The 18,740-nt window shown below is 35.5% G+C and overlaps 4 protein-coding genes and 2 non-coding genes across 6 annotated transcripts; 2 read left to right on the top strand and 4 right to left on the bottom strand.

The window, feature by feature from the left end:
• Positions 1-64: 64 nt before the first annotated feature.
• LOC18016816 (PAP-specific phosphatase HAL2-like) lies at positions 65-2,605 on the bottom strand. The gene is made up of 4 exons (XM_024155698.1): positions 2,308-2,605; positions 986-1,649; positions 539-906; positions 65-349 (listed from the first exon to the last, which is right to left on the bottom strand). The coding sequence occupies exons 1-3, from the start codon at positions 2,468-2,470 to the stop codon at positions 603-605; spliced, it is 1,131 nt and encodes a 376-aa protein (XP_024011466.1). The 5' UTR covers positions 2,471-2,605; the 3' UTR covers positions 65-349; positions 539-602.
• A 1,979-nt stretch (positions 2,606-4,584) lies between these two features.
• On the top strand, positions 4,585-6,885 carry LOC18016817 (protein arginine N-methyltransferase PRMT10). Its single transcript, XM_006401516.2, has 7 exons — positions 4,585-4,878; positions 5,002-5,194; positions 5,399-5,504; positions 5,706-5,895; positions 6,038-6,223; positions 6,311-6,394; positions 6,632-6,885. The coding sequence occupies exons 1-7, from the start codon at positions 4,660-4,662 to the stop codon at positions 6,806-6,808; spliced, it is 1,155 nt and encodes a 384-aa protein (XP_006401579.1). The 5' UTR covers positions 4,585-4,659; the 3' UTR covers positions 6,809-6,885.
• Positions 6,886-10,482: 3,597 nt separating this feature from the next.
• On the top strand, positions 10,483-13,705 carry LOC18016818 (receptor-like protein kinase THESEUS 1). Its single transcript, XM_006401517.2, has one exon. It carries the CDS (start codon positions 10,926-10,928, stop codon positions 13,491-13,493), a length of 2,568 nt encoding a protein of 855 aa, XP_006401580.1. The 5' UTR covers positions 10,483-10,925; the 3' UTR covers positions 13,494-13,705.
• A 343-nt stretch (positions 13,706-14,048) lies between these two features.
• Positions 14,049-14,121, bottom strand: TRNAF-GAA. The gene has a single exon. It is a non-coding gene; the product is annotated as a tRNA-Phe (tRNA).
• A 495-nt stretch (positions 14,122-14,616) lies between these two features.
• On the bottom strand, positions 14,617-15,830 carry LOC18016819. The gene is made up of 3 exons (XM_006401518.2): positions 15,608-15,830; positions 15,166-15,502; positions 14,617-15,082 (listed from the first exon to the last, which is right to left on the bottom strand). The coding sequence occupies exons 1-3, from the start codon at positions 15,828-15,830 to the stop codon at positions 14,629-14,631; spliced, it is 1,014 nt and encodes a 337-aa protein (XP_006401581.1). The 3' UTR covers positions 14,617-14,628.
• A 2,538-nt stretch (positions 15,831-18,368) lies between these two features.
• Positions 18,369-18,441, bottom strand: TRNAF-GAA. Its single transcript has one exon. It is a non-coding gene; the product is annotated as a tRNA-Phe (tRNA).
• Between the last annotated feature and the right edge of the window lie 299 nt (positions 18,442-18,740).

The raw sequence follows: 18,740 nt of genomic DNA on the forward strand, positions 1-18,740 counted from the left end.
TATCTCATTCCATTTTCATTAATAGCGGTTTCTTAAAGAAAACCATCATATAGCCTTTTGAGTATTTTTTTTTAAATCATTTTTCTATTAAAAACAGATATGCATCAATTATCAGCGTTTTGAAGGGTAAAAATATTACAGGACAAAGCTAAACTTAAATTTTTATGTCATCCATTATTAAGGGCATAAAAGAGGTACGTGAATGCATCAGCTTTATTACTACAAAATAGATGGATAGAGATTCTTACTTTTTTTACCACTGCTTCCTTTACTATTTACTTCTCCGAGATTCACATTCATCCCCATTGTATATCGTCGTCGTTTACCGAGTGGTCCTTATTCCCCTGACCTAAATCCGAAACAAAATAAACCGATTAAAACCGGAAATTCTTTGAATCATCTTTTTCCTCTATTTTATGCAAATCATCTACAAATTACAAAACTAAAACCAATGGAACAAACCAGAAAAGCTAATCAAAAGGGAATATGATTAGAATCTTGAAGAGGTTATAATAATCGGCAATGCATTCTCTGTTACCTTTGCTTTTAAAAACGTTGGCTCGATGGACCAAAATGAGGAATGTGTGGCTTAAAGCTTTTATTCAGAGACTTGAAGACTCCCAACTAGCATAAACAGCACCTATAATCTTCTCATGCAAAACTTGACCAGAACACGCAATGATTCCTCTGTCAAGACCTTCCAAGTAAACTCCTTTCGAGAAGTCTAAGTTCCTCCCTCCCGCATCAGTCACCACACCACCAGCTTCTTCCACAATCACCACACCAGCTGCGTGATCCCATATCTTCTCCTTGTAACTCGACTGTGCAAACTTCATAAACACTTCAGCGTCTCCACGAGCAATCGCTGCATATTTCACCATGCTATACACTCGCATTGGCTGTTTCCTGCATAAAGAAAGCAAGAAGAGAGATTAGTTTAGGAATCGTAGTTAGAGACATAAGAAACAAAACAACATTGAGTTACCTAACTCCCATGCTATTAGCAAGTCCTGCGGTGAACAAGTGGTTCGAGTTTGCTCTCTCTACTGGCTCACAAACCGTAGCTAAAGCCGGATCATCCACTGATGAAACCTTGAGTAGTGTTGCAGATTCAGGGATCCCTCCAGCGATTAACGGTTGCATCCACGCTTGACCACTTCCTCTCTTTGCATACATGACACATCCTTTCAACACCGAACCAGCTGCAGATTTAGTCGTCACGGTTTGGTTGCAGCCGTTACTTAAACATTCTTTCTTGACAGGATAGTTAGGACATCCAAGAACTCCCAAAAGCACTTTACCGTTCTCTATCAAGGCCAAAGCAACAGCGTACTGATCTCCACGAACGAATCCTAAGGTTCCATCGACGGGATCAAGAACCCAGTGCCTTCCTTTAGGACCTCCAACAGAGCTGCATCGACCTATAGCCTTGAGGATTTCAGTGGATCCCAAGGGTTTATCTGGCTTTGGAAGATTGTATCTAGGAGCTTCAGATAAAGCTTCATTGACAGCGTTAGAGACAGCTCCCAATAGACCCAATGACTCAGCCTTGGAGAGGGACTCAGTGTCCTCTTCAGCGACGATCGAGAGGTTTTCACCACCAAAAACTTCAGCTAAAACCCAGCTCACAATCGCTTGAACACCCCAATCTGTTAAACCAACAATGTCAAGAATCAGTTTAGTTCATATATAACCAATCACAGTGATCTCATCAGTGTAGACTTCTCACAGAACATGATTACATCTATGAAATTTATCACAAACAATCTGGTATTTTGTCAGGTAACACACACTTTTACTATTGCAATGTTGAAAGTAAAGGAGAGAAACTTGGCAATGTCGGTAACAGGAAACGAGATTAAGCAGCAATGGACACTTCGATGCACACAGAGAGAGTCAATAAAAATACAAAAATATATTGTCATTATTAAACTACTAATACAGACAAATCATTTGTTCAATCTGATTACTACATTACATGCTCTTAAAAGCCAATATAACTGTATAAAGTAAAATAATTTAGCATTAAACAACATGAATTCAACATGACCTGTGGATTTTGTGTTCAAAGGACACAAACAACTATGATTTTCGTTTCAGCTCAATGATAAACAAATCAAATTTCTTTCGCAAACATTGACACAACCCAATACCACAAATTCGTTCAAATTCAATAACCCATTAATCAAACAGATCTTGAATTGCAGTAAACCACGGCTCGAATCCTAGGAATGGAGAAAAACCAAACCCAAAATCGAACGTATGATCCAAAAAACAAAAATCAGAAGAAATCGGCGAGGGAAAAACCTGCGACGGTGACAGGGGAATCATCATCCTTGGACTTAACGTGACCGCCGTTAGTGGAGGAAGGAAGACGAAGCTTCTCCTGAACTTTAACACAGAGAGAAGAAGCGAGGTGCACCACACGCACCGCCGTGTCCATCTCCGTCGCTAATGATTCCACCGCCATCGCCGGCGAAATCTCTCGACGGATAAACTAAAGAACAGAGGAGGAGATATAATAAAAAGGTTCACTTTTTTCACATTCTTCTTCTCTCCACTGCCTCTTCTTCTCCTCTCCTTTGCTTTTCGACCTTTTTTCACAAAATGATAATTTATTATTTCGTTTCACTTTTATACCAACCTTTTTTGTGGCTTTTAATAAAATATGAAATAATTAATCGTTACCTAGTTTTCCCGGATTAAAAATACTTACTAGTTAATACACTTTTTTTCCCAAATCCCAACATAAATATATTTTCATAAGTTTGTTGTGATATTATCACCAAATTATTCTTCTAAAAATAAAAATAAAATTCTCATTTAGTTTGTATTTTATTTAATTTTTTGGCAACGTCCTAAAACTTTGTATTGCTAGTTTAAGACATATGGTGCACTATCATACCAAATTGCATTTTGAGTTTTGACGCTTTCTAATAAACCGATAATTGTATTCGAAAAGAATCTTAGTGGATATCTTTTGGCATCTTAATGAGCATTTTCGAAGGGTTTCCAAAAATCAAATTAATTACTTCTACTCTTCAAAATACAAAAATAAATAAATCATATGGTATACCCATTTATTCAAAGCAACATTTATTTCAAAATAAAAAAACTCATATGGTACACCTTAATTCAAAACAACCTAACAAGACATTATAACTATTAGAAAATTTTCATGTATGATAAATGCCAAAGAAAATAAATGACATAAGTTTACCAAAAAAAAAATGACATAATTCTTTTAAATATAAAATGGATTCTTATGGTTATGGTTACAACAAAATCTCAACGTGTGATGGTGGGTGGGGCTTGAACTTGATAGACTTGTAGTTGTAGTTAGGTGAATAAGGAACACGTGGGAATAAAAGTGCGAATTTATATTTTTCAAAACTTATACTCTCTTCTTTCAGCTAATACAAACGCATACTTCTTATAAATATACTTTTCGAAATTCGTCTATTAAGAGAAAAAAACTTAATAATACAAAGTATAACTTTTTTTTTTTTGAAAAGTTACAAAGTACAAAGTACAACTTATAACGTGATAATAAAAGTTGGAGTCAGAAAACGCATGGACGGCCTTTTTCTTTTTCTTCATCTTCAGTTTGGCTTAATAATTCAGGAAAAAACAACGAAATTATAATCGAAGAGGTCAAAATGTATTTAGACCGTAAAGGTGGAACTGTGCATGATCATGCATGCGGACAGGAAGCTCATGTGGTGCTGTATAATTAGTTGAAAAACCCATTTAACTAATCAGCATGTGATTAAATTATGTTAGTATTAAATAGGTAAATTAATTAACATGCGAATAATATTAAAAGCTTGTCAAACGAATGGTTCATAAATCATAAATAAGCTTCTTCTTTTTTTCTCCATTTCTATCACTCGTTAAAAAATGGTGAACTACCACAATCATCTACTTTTAGGGGGTAATCAAAATCGCAATTGTTTATTTTGATAGCTTTTAAAATAGTGGACAATATTTGATATACAAACGGACTTACCCACCGACCTCACCAAAAAGTATTTGCCGATATAGCTTACATCATACATTTATACCACCCATGTCAATTTCAGTGAGGCCAATATCATACATTTTCTTGGGCCGTTAGATAATCGAACTACCCTTTGAAGCCCATTATGAAACCCCCAAAAAATACTCATAGATTTAGGAAAATGGACAAGATGTTTAGGAATCACTCGAGTTCCAAAGAGGTGAAACTTCTAATTATACAAGGAAGGAAACAATCACCAATCAAACGCATGATGAAATGATAAAACATACCTCATTGGAGCAACTCAATTTTCCTAAAACTCCTTTCTCTCTCGATCATCGTTTTCATCGACTGAGACTGGACTCATTTCTGGATTAATTAAGAATTTTGCATACGAAAATTTGTGGGTAATTTGTGGGTCTTGTCTTAATTTAGTCCTAATCCCAATCGGTAAAAGAAAGAAAGAAAAAAAGAAAAATTGATAATTCAACGGTGACGTGTTTTTTTGGATAAAGAAAAAAAAAGACAAAGGTGACATGGCAAGTGGTAACCAAAACCCTCCTCCTAAAGACCAAACCCTGGCGACTAAAAAGAAAATCAGTTTGCCCTAATTCAAACAAACAAAACCCCAAATCGCTTCTTCTCTAACTCAAGCAGCAATGAGGAGCTCCTACAACGGCGGCGCAATGGGCGGACGTGCTGCCGGAACCGATGGTGGCGGAAGAGCATCAGCTCCGGTAGACAAAGAAGTTGATTACGCTCAATACTTCTGCACCTACTCCTTCCTCTACCACCAGAAAGACATGCTCTCCGACCGTGTCCGTATGGACGCCTACTTCAACGCCGTCTTCGAGAACAAACATCACTTTTCCGGCAAGGTATAAAAAAAAACCGAATCTTGGATCTCTTATATGTCATCATTCATTGGTCTCTGTTTGTTTTTTTTTTTTTTATGTGTGAAGACTTTGGCTAATTTGGTTTATTGGTAATGTTATGTAAAGACGGTCTTGGATGTGGGAACTGGAAGTGGGATTCTTGCGATATGGTCAGCTCAAGCTGGTGCGAGGAAGGTTTATGCTGTGGAAGCTACTTCAATGGCTGATCATGCTCGTGCTCTTGTCAAAGCCAATAACCTTGAACATATTGTTGAAGTCATACAAGGATCTGTCGAAGATATTTCATTGCCAGAGAAAGGTATTATGATTCAAGTTTCCTCTTTTTCCGATAATTAGGTGATTTGGGTATTTAAAAGTACTGATTTTTTTTTTTTCCAAGAAATCAGAGTCTAAGTTGAGACATAGCAATTTTTGGTTTCGAGTGTTAGAACATGTTTCTTATGATATGACTCTGCTCAGAGATTAAGCTAATAATATCTACATATTCAATTTTAATGTGCAGTTGATGTAATTATCTCGGAGTGGATGGGATACTTCCTTCTGCGTGAGTCCATGTTTGATTCTGTGATATGTGCTCGTGACCGATGGTTAAAGCCGACTGGTGTCATGTAAGTGGATCTCTGTTATTTGAAAAGATGCATACCTATATTTTCCACCAATGCGAGTTATAGAATCTTCTTTGAAAATGGTATATCGAATCTCATGCCTAGAGTTGTGAGGTCAATGTTGCTAACATTGAAAACAAAGTGAGCAAAAGATTTGGATTGATGTTGGTACTCTGTGTAGCTAATAAGTTTTGAATCCAATAGGTACCCTAGTCATGCTCGCATGTGGCTTGCACCTATCAAATCGAATATGGCAGATCGGAAGAAGAATGATTTCGATGGAGCAATGGCTGATTGGCATAACTTTTCAGATGAGATCAAAAGCTACTACGGGGTTGATATGGACGTTTTAACAAAACCTTTTGCTGAAGAACAAGAAAAGTATTACATACAGGTGAATTCTCTTTTTTGCTGCAAATTGATTTATCTCTTAAATGCAAATGAGAATTGTTTAAAAGACTTGAGATAAAGGTCCCTAGGTGAATGATGAACAATTAACATTTTTTTGGTCATTGATAAACATTACTTTTGTGCAGACGGCTATGTGGAATGACTTGAATCCACAACAAATCATAGGCACCCCTACAATTGTCAAAGAGATGGATTGTTTGACAGCCACTGTTAGTGAGATCGAGGAAGTCAGATCAAACGTATCGTCAGTCATCAATGTGGAGAACACAAGGCTATGTGGTTTTGGTGGATGGTTTGATGTTCAGTTTTTGGTAAGTTCATAGAGATTCTTTGTGTTGCATCATGTTGTGTGTATGTCGAAGAAACTCTTATACTTAGTTGGTATTTTTTGTAACTAGGGGAGAAAAGAAGACCCTGCGCAGCAAGAAATTGAATTGACCACAGCTCCAAGTGAACAGCACTGCACGCATTGGGGACAACAGGTACGTATGATGATGCTTAAGGCTTCAAATAGTTTCATTTGCTTATACAATATCTTGTCAAAAATATGTAAAAGGCAAACACCAAAGCAGAGTTATCCGTTTATATTTGCTTTTGGCATTTTACGTTTATAACCACAAAAGAATTTTGGTTAAGATCCTATAAGCTCATTTGATTTTTTTTTTTTTTTTTTTGTAAAATGTTGAACTGAAAGACATGTTATGATCGGAATGTGGCAGGTTTTCATATTGTCGAGTCCTATAAATGTTGGGGAAGGTGACAATCTGAATCTTGGTTTGGTAATGAGCCGGTCCAAGGAAAATCATCGACTAATGGAGGTCGAGCTTAATTGTGAGATAAAAGAGGTTTCTGGCAAGCCTAGGGAATCTTTCAAGAAGACTTATTTCATAGAATGATACAGAAACTGGTTGTAATGGAATTATCGGTCTTTTTTTTCTTTCTTAAACTTCATCCACATTATTATTGTTTAAGATGTATCTTTGTTACTGTGTTTTTTTTTTTTACCTAAATTTTGCAATTTAATCATTTGTATTAGTATTAGTGTTTGCGTTGTGTTATGATCATTAAGTGTTTGCATGCTTTTTTAAGTGTATGTAAGAGTATCTCCGATGTATAACTCCTTTTTTTTACCCAAAATGGATTTAATTCCTAAATGGATTTGAATTCTACTGTAACACTAGAGTAATTGCAAAATGGATATGAATTCTACTGTAACACTAGAGTAATGAGTAAAAAATGGAGTAGTAAATGTACTCTATATTGGGGAGTAATCCTATTTTTTTATTTAATTATAAATTTGAAAATGAAATAGGATTGGAAAATATTTTACTCCAAAATAGAGTTTGAGGTAAAAAAAAAAATATATAGTAAGATTGAAAATGCTCTAAATTATAAGCCGATTTTTTTTTTTTTTGGTCCACCGATCTTTTGCGGATCTAAATTATGTGCGGAAAGATGAAATTGGGTAACTTGAGCGAATGTTCAAAAATATTGACATTTAGAACAAAAATTAGATGAGGATAATGATTTTTTGGAAGTGGATCCAACATTTTCTAATCTTAGGTGAGGAGGCCAATTCCTTTTAACTAAACAAATTGAAATATTATGTATAATGTCTTTTCCACGAAAATGACACATATTATCATTTTTGTCCCTAGTGCTTAATAGAAGCTAAAAACCACATAAACGAGATAGAGCAAATCATGGAAAACTTTATTTTAGTTGTTAAAAACTTTAAGTGTCTAGATACAAAATAATATCTCCGACTTACTCTTTTTTTTTTTTTTGACAACTATCTCCGACTTACTGTAAAAGAGAGATATGTCACATCGATGAAAATTTCCAATCAATTTATCCTACTGGAAGACGTTGTACTATTTGTCTAATTGTCGAGTTCAACATAATTAATAAGTCTTATAAAAGGTATAGATATCCCGATATTTTTATAATCAGACCCTATAAATCATTTCAACGCGTTCATTTGAATATGATATGAACCTTTTTGTGCCTTTAAGGTCCCATAAATTATAAAATAAACGAATCTAAAAAGTCTTATAAGTTAGTACGTAGTCGTCTTCTAGTTCCAACATTCGAACAATAATAAGTTTAAAAAAACAACACAAAAGATTAAGTAAATAAAGAAGATTCATCTGTAGGAATCATGTGGTTTGATATTGGAACGCATGTGCAAGCACATGGTGTGACCTAACGACTTCATCCTCCCCACTATCATATTCTTTTTTTTTTTCTCTCTCAGGATATTGCATTGATAGTTGTTTTTTTTCCGCTAAATTTTGATAGATATTGCATTTATAATTATTTTTATTTTGCTATAATAATTTTATGTTTTTGTATATGAGAACGAAATTTTCACGTCGTGTTATGATTGACAAATTCCCCAAATACATATCTAGACAGTGTTTACTCCAACATATAATGAGAATAAAAAGTAACACGTTAAACACCAAAGTCTTTTTTCATGTTTGAAATATGAGGTTTTAATAAAGTACGTAACCAAACAAGCTAACCTTGTAATTCAAGAACATAATTTTGAACTAGTCAAACATAAACACATATTTTCTGTTTAATGTACAATTTAGATCTAAAATACGTACACAGAATTTCGACTAATCAAATACACAGAATTTCGACTAATCACATTTTCTGTATAATGTACAATTGAAATCTAAAATACACAGAATTTCGACTAATGTGCGTGGTTGTTACGTTATATGTTCGTTCTGTGTGTAGGTTATTCCGTTAAGACACAACGTCACAGTTTCGGTTTCGGGTTGTTTTGTTAGCCGAAATGCAAACGGAGAAGAGCACCGTCGGTTACGGCGCCGTCATTATTGTCCACTCCCTACTTCCAAAAGCCGCGTTTGAGGGCTCCACTCAATTTTCGAGTTTATTCGAGTTCGAGTATTGGGCAATATCCATTTTGATTTATGTTTTAAAGTTTTCATATCCAAATTTATTATCTAGGTACCACCTGCGAAAGTGTCAGCATATAAATTAATATAGTTTCATAGATTATCATAATTTTAGAGCATCTACTATGCAATTGAATAGAGGTTTAATATCTTCTAAATCACTCGCCGAATAAATAACGTTAGGAGTTAACCTGTTTCAAACTTCGAGACTTCGTCATATAATTTTTTTCTTAAAAAAATAGTTGATATTTTATAATTTTTTTTGTTTATATGATGTCTTGAACATTCATATTATATTTTATGATCAATTATGTTGTTACAGTTTTTATTTTTTATTTGTTGAACTGTATTTAAATAGATAATAAATTATGTCTTACCTCAAAAATTATATTTTATAAAAAAATATGTATGAAAAACCTTTGAACATCAATTATCTTGAAACGGATGAAATTTTAGATTGAAAATATGTGTAGTATTAGTTTACGTACAAAATAACTCATCTAATTTTTCAAAGCCAATACTAATGTAGCTTAATTGGTTTAGAATTAGAATTTGAAACCATAAATAGATGAGTTGAATTAAGTCATTCATTCATTGATTAGTTGGAAACTTGGCTGGTATGACCCATTTTCAACAGTTATAACTTGTAGGTTATATACCTCTACCTTTACCTCTGCTACCAGTTTATTTAAAGCTCTGTCTATTGTTTTATTATATACTACTATAGTCTTAGTCTATATATATGCAAACAAATGCTATTCAAATTAGTAGTTGAAACATATTTCAGATAACTTATTTTCATCATTAATGCAAAACGATCTCAATATAGTTAGTTTTCTACCGGCTTAACTACCTTTTCAGAAAAAGACAGTGAAATCATATTTTGGTATACGAAATCTAATTTACTGAAATTCTCTAGTGGATATCAATATGGTTAGTTTTCTACCGGTTTAACTACTTATATTGACAAAAAAGACATTGAAGTCGTATTTTGGTATACGAAATCTAACTTACTGAAATTCCCTAGTGGATATCGAATTAGACTTTGATACTAACAAGTGTCTATAGAGATGGACTCGAACAAACCAATCTATATAAAATTTAATGTAGTTGGATTATTACAAAAACGGGAAAGCCAAAAAAATTAAAGCGAAGTATCAGCAATTTTAAACCTTTTACAATAAATCTTGATAACCTATTCGCAGAGATAAGAAATTATCAACAATTTAACAAGATATGATGGAGAGAGTTCCACAGAAAAAAAAATGAAATAAATTTAAGGATCGAAACAAGAGGTGATGATAAATAGTGACCCACACAATACAACAACAATAGCCAAAACCAAAAGACATACTTATACGTTTTCTTATTTCTTCCTATCTTTTAGAAAAGGACCTTACAAAAATGATCACATTAATAGTTATCACAACTAAAGAAATCACATTAACAGCTAATACCCGCCACGATTTGATGCAACCTCATCAGTATACAACAGACAAAAAGAAATTTAACTAATAATCATTAATAAAACTTATAAAGTAAAAGACTAATCTTATAATTATTCTTTAATCCTATTCTATTTAATTAGTCTCTCTCTCTCTCTATATCTCTCAACTCTCTTTGTGTAGGCCCTTGTGAATGGTTTTCCTTTGAGTTGCTTCTCCTCTGTAAGATGACAGCCTAAACAACCAGCCTGGAAAGAGCTATAGAGAGAAGAAATTTGCAGAAAGTACCACTCCAAAAGTCTCTGCCTTTTCTCTTTTTTTTTTTCTTTCTTTCTTTGATCTCTCTCTAGGGTTTGATTGATTCCTGTTCGTCCCAAAACAGACATTCTTGAAATTGGGTTTCTCGCCATGTGAATCCAAACCTCAAAGCTTCAACATTTTTTTTTTCTTATCTCTCAATCAAATCCCCATTCTCGTCTGTATCTCCAGCTTCTTCAAGGGCAATCTCCAAAACAGCTCTTCTTCCCTTCCAATTTTCAAACCAAAACACAAAAACTTTGATTCTTTGGTTCTGGGTTTTCTTCGTATATCGATTTGGGTTATTGGGTTCTTACTAAAAATCCAAGATTTACAAAATGGTGTTCACAAATTGGTGTTCACTTCTTCTTCTTCTTCTGTTCCTCTCTTGTTACACTTCATCTGCCTTGTTCAATCCGCCAGATAATTACTTGGTTGCTTGTGGCTCATCACAAAACATAACTTTCCAAGGCAGAACCTTTGTTCCAGATTCTCTCCACTCTTCTCTCGTACTCAAAATCGGAAACTCATCCGTAGCAACCAGCTCCAATTCGAGCACTCCCTCGATCTACCAAACCGCTCGTGTTTTCTCCGGTTTAGCTTCATACAGATTCAAAATCACCGCATTGGGTCGACATTGGATCCGTCTCCATTTCTCTCCGGTGAAAAACTCGACCTGGAACTTGAACTCTGCATCAATCACAGTCGCCACAGACGACTTCGTGCTCTTGAACAGCTTCTCCTTCAAGAACCACAACGGGTCTTACCTCTTCAAGGAGTACACAGTCAATGTCACTTCAGATTTCTTAACCATAACTTTCATCCCTTCAAACAACTCGGTGGTGTTTGTCAACGCGATTGAAGTTATCTCTGTCCCTGATAACCTTATCCCCGATCAAGCTCTGGCTCTAAACCCTTCGTCTCCATTCACTGGTCTCTCTCAGCTCGCGTTTGAAACCGTCTACAGATTGAACATGGGAGGACCACTGTTGACTTCTGAGAACGACACTCTAGGGAGAAGATGGGACAACGATGCAGAGTATCTCCATGTGAATAGCTCTGTTCTTGTCGTAACAGCGAATCCTTCCTCGATCAAGTACTCTGCTTCCGTGACGCAAGATACAGCTCCTAACATGGTTTACGCAACCGCTGATACAATGGGTGAAGCGAATGTAGCGAGCCCGAGTTTTAACGTCACTTGGGTTCTTCCTGTAGATCCAGATTTCAGGTACTTTGTTCGTGTTCATTTCTGCGATGTCTTGAGCCAAGCTTTGAACACGCTTGTCTTCAATCTCTATGTGAATGATGATCTTGCTCTAGGAAGTCTTGATCTCTCCACGTTGACTAATGGTCTTAAAGTCCCTTACTTTAAGGATTTCATCTCCAATGGCTCCGTTGAATCTTCCGGTGTGTTAACCGTTAGCGTCGGGCCAGATTCGCAAGCTGATATCACGAACGCGACTATGAATGGGTTAGAGGTTTTAAAGATTAGTAACGAAGCTAAGAGCTTAAGCGGTGTTTCTTCGGTTAAGTCTCTTGTCCCTGGAGGATCAGACTCCGAGAGGAAGAAGAAGAAAGCGGTTATCATCGGTTCTGCGGTTGGTTCGGTTACCTTGGTTCTGCTAATCGCGGTTTGTTGCTATTGCTGTTTAGCTGCTTCGAGGAAGAAGAAGAGATCGACGAGTCCTCAAGAAGGAGGTAATGGAGGACATCCATGGCTGCCTTTGCCTTTGTATGGACTCTCTCAGACTCTTACCAAATCAACCGCTTCTCACAAGAGCAACACGGCTAGTTGCATCTCTTTAGCCTCCACGCATCTTGGTCGTTGCTTTATGTTCCAAGAAATCATGGACGCTACAAACAAATTCGACGAGAGCTCGTTGCTCGGTGTAGGCGGATTCGGTCGTGTTTACAAAGGGACTTTAGAAGATGGAACCAATGTCGCGGTCAAGAGAGGAAACCCGAGATCAGAACAAGGTATGGCTGAGTTCAGAACAGAGATCGAAATGCTGTCAAAACTCAGACATAGACATCTCGTCTCGCTGATCGGTTACTGCGACGAGAGGTCGGAGATGATTCTTGTTTACGAGTACATGGCGAATGGACCGTTGAGGAGTCATCTCTACGGAGCTGATCTTCCACCATTGTCGTGGAAACAAAGACTCGAGATTTGCATCGGAGCAGCGAGAGGGTTACATTACCTACACACCGGCGCGTCGCAGAGCATCATACACAGAGACGTGAAAACCACGAACATCTTGTTAGACGAGAATCTTGTAGCGAAAGTCGCCGACTTTGGACTGTCCAAAACCGGACCTTCTCTCGACCAAACCCATGTGAGCACGGCGGTTAAAGGAAGCTTCGGTTATCTCGACCCGGAGTACTTCAGGAGACAGCAGCTAACGGAGAAATCCGATGTTTACTCCTTCGGTGTTGTTCTAATGGAAGTGCTCTGTTGTAGACCGGCTTTAAACCCGGTTTTGCCTAGAGAGCAAGTGAACATAGCGGAGTGGGCAATGGCTTGGCAGAAAAAGGGCTTGCTTGATCAGATCATGGACAGTAACTTAACCGGGAAAGTGAATCCGGCGTCGTTGAAGAAGTTCGGTGAAACGGCGGAGAAATGTTTGGCGGAGTACGGCGTTGATCGGCCGTCGATGGGAGATGTGTTGTGGAACTTGGAGTATGCTTTGCAGCTTGAGGAAACTTCGTCGGCTTTGTTGGAGCCTGATGATAATAGCACGAACCATATCCCTGGGATTCCAATGGCGCCAATGGAGCCGTTTGATAACAGTATGAGTATAATTGATAGAGGAGGAGGAAACTCCGGGACTGGGACTGATGATGATGCGGAGGATGCGACTACGAGTGCTGTGTTTTCGCAGCTTGTTCATCCTCGTGGAAGGTAGAAGAAGAAGAAGAAGAAGATGCAGAGACAGACATTGTTTGTTTTGAAATTTTACAGAGAGAAGAGATATGTAAAGACTGTTTTTGGGTTGGATCCAAAATTATTCATTCAGATGATTTATTTCGAATTATTTAAACCGGTGTATTTGTTTTGTAATATAGTGAGTTCTTAAAGCAAATCAAGAATCAGAATGTGATGATATATTTTAACAGACTCGACATTCTATGGTCAGATTTAATCATCTTGAATCAATTTTTGTTTCTCCTATTAAAAGTTGTTTTTCCCCTGCATTTTTCATCAACTTCTTGATTTGGATTGGCAGATTAAACCATGTTTATAATTATAGATATTTATATATCATTAACATTGATTAAGTACTTCATACAAATTAGACCACATGAAATCAAGAATTCAGAATGTGATTATATATTTTAACCCTTTTTCAAGTTCTTTGGATTCATTTTCTTTTTCTTTTTCTGGATAAAAGTACATAGTTTAATCTGGGACGACGTCGTTTCCATTTGAAGGAGAGACTAAAAATTAAAACTGACAAAAATGCGGTGAGCGTGGATCGAACACGCGACCTTCAGATCTTCAGTCTGACGCTCTCCCAACTGAGCTATCCCCGCTTTGATGTCTTATAAGAAACACCTTATTTAATGAAGCAGATTTTAAAATGAGAAACAGAACTTTCAGTTTCAGATCATAGTTTCATCAATGGATCCATAATCAGTTTCGAGTGATGGAGATTCTCGTTAATCTGAAGAAATCAAAAGTTACTGTGATTTGTGAGTCTCAGATTCGACATTCTATGGTCAGATTTAATATTCTTGAATCAAAGTTTTTTTTCTCCTAGTAAAAGTTGTTTTTCCTCTGCATTCTTCATGAACTTCATGATTTGGATTGGTAGATTAAGCCATGTTTATAGATATTTATATATCATTAACATTGATTAAGTTAATACAAATACAAATTAGAACACATGGTTGTTGATGATACAATGCAAGTAACAAAAAGTAAGCAAATACAATATGTTTTCCTTCACGTAATTTAAATATACTTTGAAAATTCTCCAGGAGAAGCTACTGTGCTCTCTGGCATTATTCTTCCTTTAAGCCATGTTCATATGATTATCTTTACTTCCTGCAGACGATTCCATATCCAGAAGATGCTCCACGGGTACAATCCAAAGCTGCGTATTCAATCTCTGACTTAACGGAATCAATCTCTGCCTGTGATTCAGAGAAGATGCAAGTCTTGCAGTCATTGGAGAGAAGAGAAGATGTCTTGAAGCTGTCTTCACCACCAACCACGGGCATAGCGACTCCAGGCTTAGCCGGATTCTGGAAATCCGGTTTGTAGGTTCGTCCCAAGATTCCGTCGACGTTTGGTGAAAGGTTGAAGAATTTGAACTGAACCTCGAGATGTGCAAAACAGTCATCTGATGGTACTTTGTAGCTGTGGATCCTGTCGTCTTCTTTAGTCACTGGAACCACATTGACCATGATCTCGGCTTTGTCTTTGATTGTCACGATCACGCTGTTTCTCTTAGTCACTCTCTCGATCTTGATGTCCTTGTTTGGTGAGTACCTGGTTTTCAAGAAAACATATATCTGTTTCAAGATTCTTGAAAAACACATATCTTATAACTTAGTTTTGGTTCGAGTACTAACCAGGTGGAGAGAGTTTCTTCCGAGACAGATAGTTCTTGGCCACCGAATGTGAATTTGAGATGGTCAATCTCCTCGTTCCAGGTAGCGGATTTCGCGGCTTCAAGGGAGAATTTATGAGAGTTGAAGAGGAAGCCTAGAGCTTGGATCCATGTGAAGTCTCTGGCGCGACCAGCGGGTCTGTGGCCAATGAACCTACCATTGATCTGGAGGTCAGAGTCAGAGACGAGGCTGAATTCTTGGTTGCTCTTTCCATGGAAATAGAACACAATGCCGTCTCCTCCAATGAACCTCGGGTCATAACAAGCTGAACCAGGTCTGTTGCAGTTCGGTTTCCTCACTATACACAAACATATGATTCATTACTAAGAAAAATGCAATAGAAAGAGATTGCACAAAAAAAATATGTGAAAAACTTGTAAGACAAGGAATCGAAAAGCCGTACTGCGGCATTGGGATTTGCAAGTGGGTCTATCACAATCGGCGTAGCAAACTTTGTTTTTGGAGTTCATGTCGGTTGTGCTTGGACATTCCTCTGGACATTGAATGTACTGGCGGTAACATCGAGTGTAAGGGTTGCTACAGTAAACTCCAGCTGCCTTAGCTTGCAAGAAATAAGTTGCAGCAACAAGAGAAAGGACTAGCAAAAGGGCTTTTGAGATCTCCATCTTTGTATTCTTTTTTGTGTTTTTTATTAGAGAAGGAGAGAGTTGATTGATTGTGTTGGTGATGATGTGGGTTGAATTGTTGTTTATGAATTTATAGAGATTAATGGTCAAATGCTTGCTTAATAAAGGGCTATCATATAAATTAATTATTGACTTCCATGTTGGGGAATTGTGTGCTTTTCGACGAACTTCGCGGTGACACCATCAACAATTGCACTTAACGTTTTTTACTTCGTTTCAAAGTAAAAGTATGGCTATTTCTCCAATTTAAGCATCGTTTAAGATTAATTCTGTAATGAAGACAAACTATTTAACATAACCGAATATCTTTTAATGTACCAAACGAAGTTATTGACAAAATTTCTTTAACAAGAGAAATCATATGTATGATTTTAGGTGAACTCTCTTCATCCTGCTGTCACATCAGCATCTGAATGGAGGACACCTGTCATTTTATCTAATTAATAAATTTTAAATTTAAAAAAAAAAAATAAAAACTAATTAATACCACTACTTCTAACTTAACTATTCTATTTAATATTTATTTTATATGTATTTATGTTCATAACTATTAAGTTACATTAATATTAATGCTTCTCACATTCCTAACAAAAAAATAAATAAACAACATTTTTAATCTTTTACATTTTTAACTTTTTGGTATTCGTCTAAAACTTTTTAATATTTTTTTATACTAACTTAATACTTTTCTTCCTGCTTATCCTTATCATAAACACTTTTTTCGAAGCTTGTTGTATGAAAAATTGTAAAGATGTAGCGTTATCTTCATTCAAAGATTTAGCGGTTTTTATGGGTCAAATATAATATTATTATAGCTGCATTTTATAATATTATTGTGAAACATAAAATATGAGGTGGTTCTTGTAGAATCAAAGCAATTGTACATATCATAAATTTGAGAACATTAAAAATCAGAGGTAATTATATGTTTTCAAGCAATTCAACCAGAAAATATGACTTTTATCTATGTCTTTTTTACTCATATCATGTTTATGTTTTTAGAAAGTAAAATAATTTTCCTAATTACCATACTTCCAATCCTTAAAGAAAAATTATTTGTTTTACAAAGAATTTATTTTAAAAAAACATAATACTAAACAATCAAACAAATTACTATATTCTTATAATTAATATATATATATATATATCAACACAAACATATTTTTAAAAATATTATATGAAACAAAATCTGCGCGTATGCACGGATACACGTCTAGTACTAATAATTAACTGTTAATGAAGATAGCTAAGTGATCCACATTTCTCGGTCTTCATAAATAGGACAATTGCATTTTGTTGGGCATGTGTAGTATATACATGTGACCTGTTAGAATCTTTTGATGCTCGTTCACGGTGGTATATGATGTCTATGAACCATTCTTTCAGAAAAAAAAAAAGAAAAAGAAAAATCACGACTTGACCCAAAATCTATAAAAAACAAAAACAAAAACAAAAACAAAATGTTCCTTTATGGAATAATATTTTTGGTTAACAGTGGAATTTACGTCTTCAGTGGTTAGGTCAACTATTCTTCCTAGGTTTTTTTTATTAGAAATCTTAGGTTAAGGTAAAACAGGTGCCTAATTAACCGTTCATAGATTAAACAGATCTATCAAATCGTGGGTTTATTATCTGATAATTCGAAGTAAAATAACCTTGCAGTTTGAGAGATACATTAGTGTAAATCAAAGTAAAGTTCTATCTTTTGTTTTTTTTATTATCTGATGAACACATGGTTGCGATCTTGTGAGTATTCTATCTTTTGTTTGTTTCTATTTTTGAATTTGAATTTTTGAATTTGATATATATATATATATATAATATTATAACTTGACAAGACGAGAACTACTTTGAGTAACAAGAATTTGATTGAGAATTTGGTTTTTAACCGGCCATATATATATATTACGTTGCTATAACTACATATATCCTGTGAACGTGTTATTCAATAAAGAGAAAAATTATAAAATTATCTGTACTATTCTACTATCAAAGTGACTTAGGATGAACTTACTCAAAACTAGTGATCAATTATAAATTATAAAATAAAAATATTTTGTTCGTCTGGGTTTTTAGTTATTATTGAGTTCTTAATATTTTGAGCTTAGTCACTAAAGTTGGCTGATGTAATTGGTGAGCACTTTTGCTCCTTTAAAATGTTCAAAAATAAATTTTGTCAAAAAGAAAATGTTCAAAAAGAAAAAGAAAAACAAGTCAGACTTGTTATAGCTTCATTCATGTATCTAAAATCAAGTAAATTTTTTTTATCGATGAATGATTACGAGAGTTTTAGAGATAGAGAGTAAGAACCTGTTGGCCGATGTAGACATGTAGTTGAGGAGAGAATCGTTCGGCCATGAAAATCTAGCTTGCAAGTAGAAGAAGAACCACAGATGCAATGCAATCATGCAAAAAGGAAGATCATTATGAAACTTGTAATAATAATCCGAACCAATGCATAGTTTAGCGAGCAGACGACGTCGTTGAAGGGGAGAGTAAAAATTAAAACTTGTAAAATGCGGTGAGCGTGGATCGAACACGCGACCATCAGATCTTCAGTCTGACGCTCTCCCAACTGAGCTATCCCTGCGATGTCTAAGAAACCCAAACAGTACATTATACACCAAAAAGACCAAAACACAACAATATAGATGAACAAAACCGCAAAGCCTGATGCAGGGAGAGACACGATTTACGTACCTTTTGTGAAAATAGTAATACTAACCAAATACATTATCAGCATAGATATGCACATCGCACACGATATGATGAGCTGTTTTGAAACAACTTGTTATAGAATCTCATTAGTACTGGTTTGAGTAGATTGAATTACAAATTTGAAACTTGAAAAGTAGTTAAACGAAAATTTGAGTTCATTACTTTGTTTTT

Source organism: Eutrema salsugineum, unplaced genomic scaffold (assembly GCF_000478725.1).
Source record: "Eutrema salsugineum unplaced genomic scaffold, Eutsalg1_0 scaffold_2, whole genome shotgun sequence".
NCBI lineage: Eukaryota > Viridiplantae > Streptophyta > Magnoliopsida > Brassicales > Brassicaceae > Eutrema > Eutrema salsugineum.

Coding starts and splice junctions, on each gene's coding strand:
- LOC18016817 (XM_006401516.2), top strand. CDS start 4,660: ATGAGGAGCTCCTACAACGGCGGCGCAATGGGCGGACGTGCTGCCGGA. Junction 5,896..6,037: donor AAGAAAAGTATTACATACAG/GTGAATTCTCTT, acceptor ACTTTTGTGCAG/ACGGCTATGTGGAATGACTT. Junction 6,224..6,310: donor GGTTTGATGTTCAGTTTTTG/GTAAGTTCATAG, acceptor TTTTGTAACTAG/GGGAGAAAAGAAGACCCTGC.
- LOC18016816 (XM_024155698.1), bottom strand. CDS start 2,470: ATGGCGGTGGAATCATTAGCGACGGAGATGGACACGGCGGTGCGTGTG. Junction 1,650..2,307: donor TTCCCCTGTCACCGTCGCAG/GTTTTTCCCTCG, acceptor TTGGTTTAACAG/ATTGGGGTGTTCAAGCGATT. Junction 907..985: donor GCTAATAGCATGGGAGTTAG/GTAACTCAATGT, acceptor TTCTTTATGCAG/GAAACAGCCAATGCGAGTGT.
- LOC18016819 (XM_006401518.2), bottom strand. CDS start 15,830: ATGGAGATCTCAAAAGCCCTTTTGCTAGTCCTTTCTCTTGTTGCTGCA. Junction 15,503..15,607: donor TTGCAAATCCCAATGCCGCA/GTACGGCTTTTC, acceptor GTTTGTGTATAG/TGAGGAAACCGAACTGCAAC. Junction 15,083..15,165: donor GAAGAAACTCTCTCCACCTG/GTTAGTACTCGA, acceptor CTTGAAAACCAG/GTACTCACCAAACAAGGACA.
- LOC18016818 (XM_006401517.2), top strand. CDS start 10,926: ATGGTGTTCACAAATTGGTGTTCACTTCTTCTTCTTCTTCTGTTCCTC.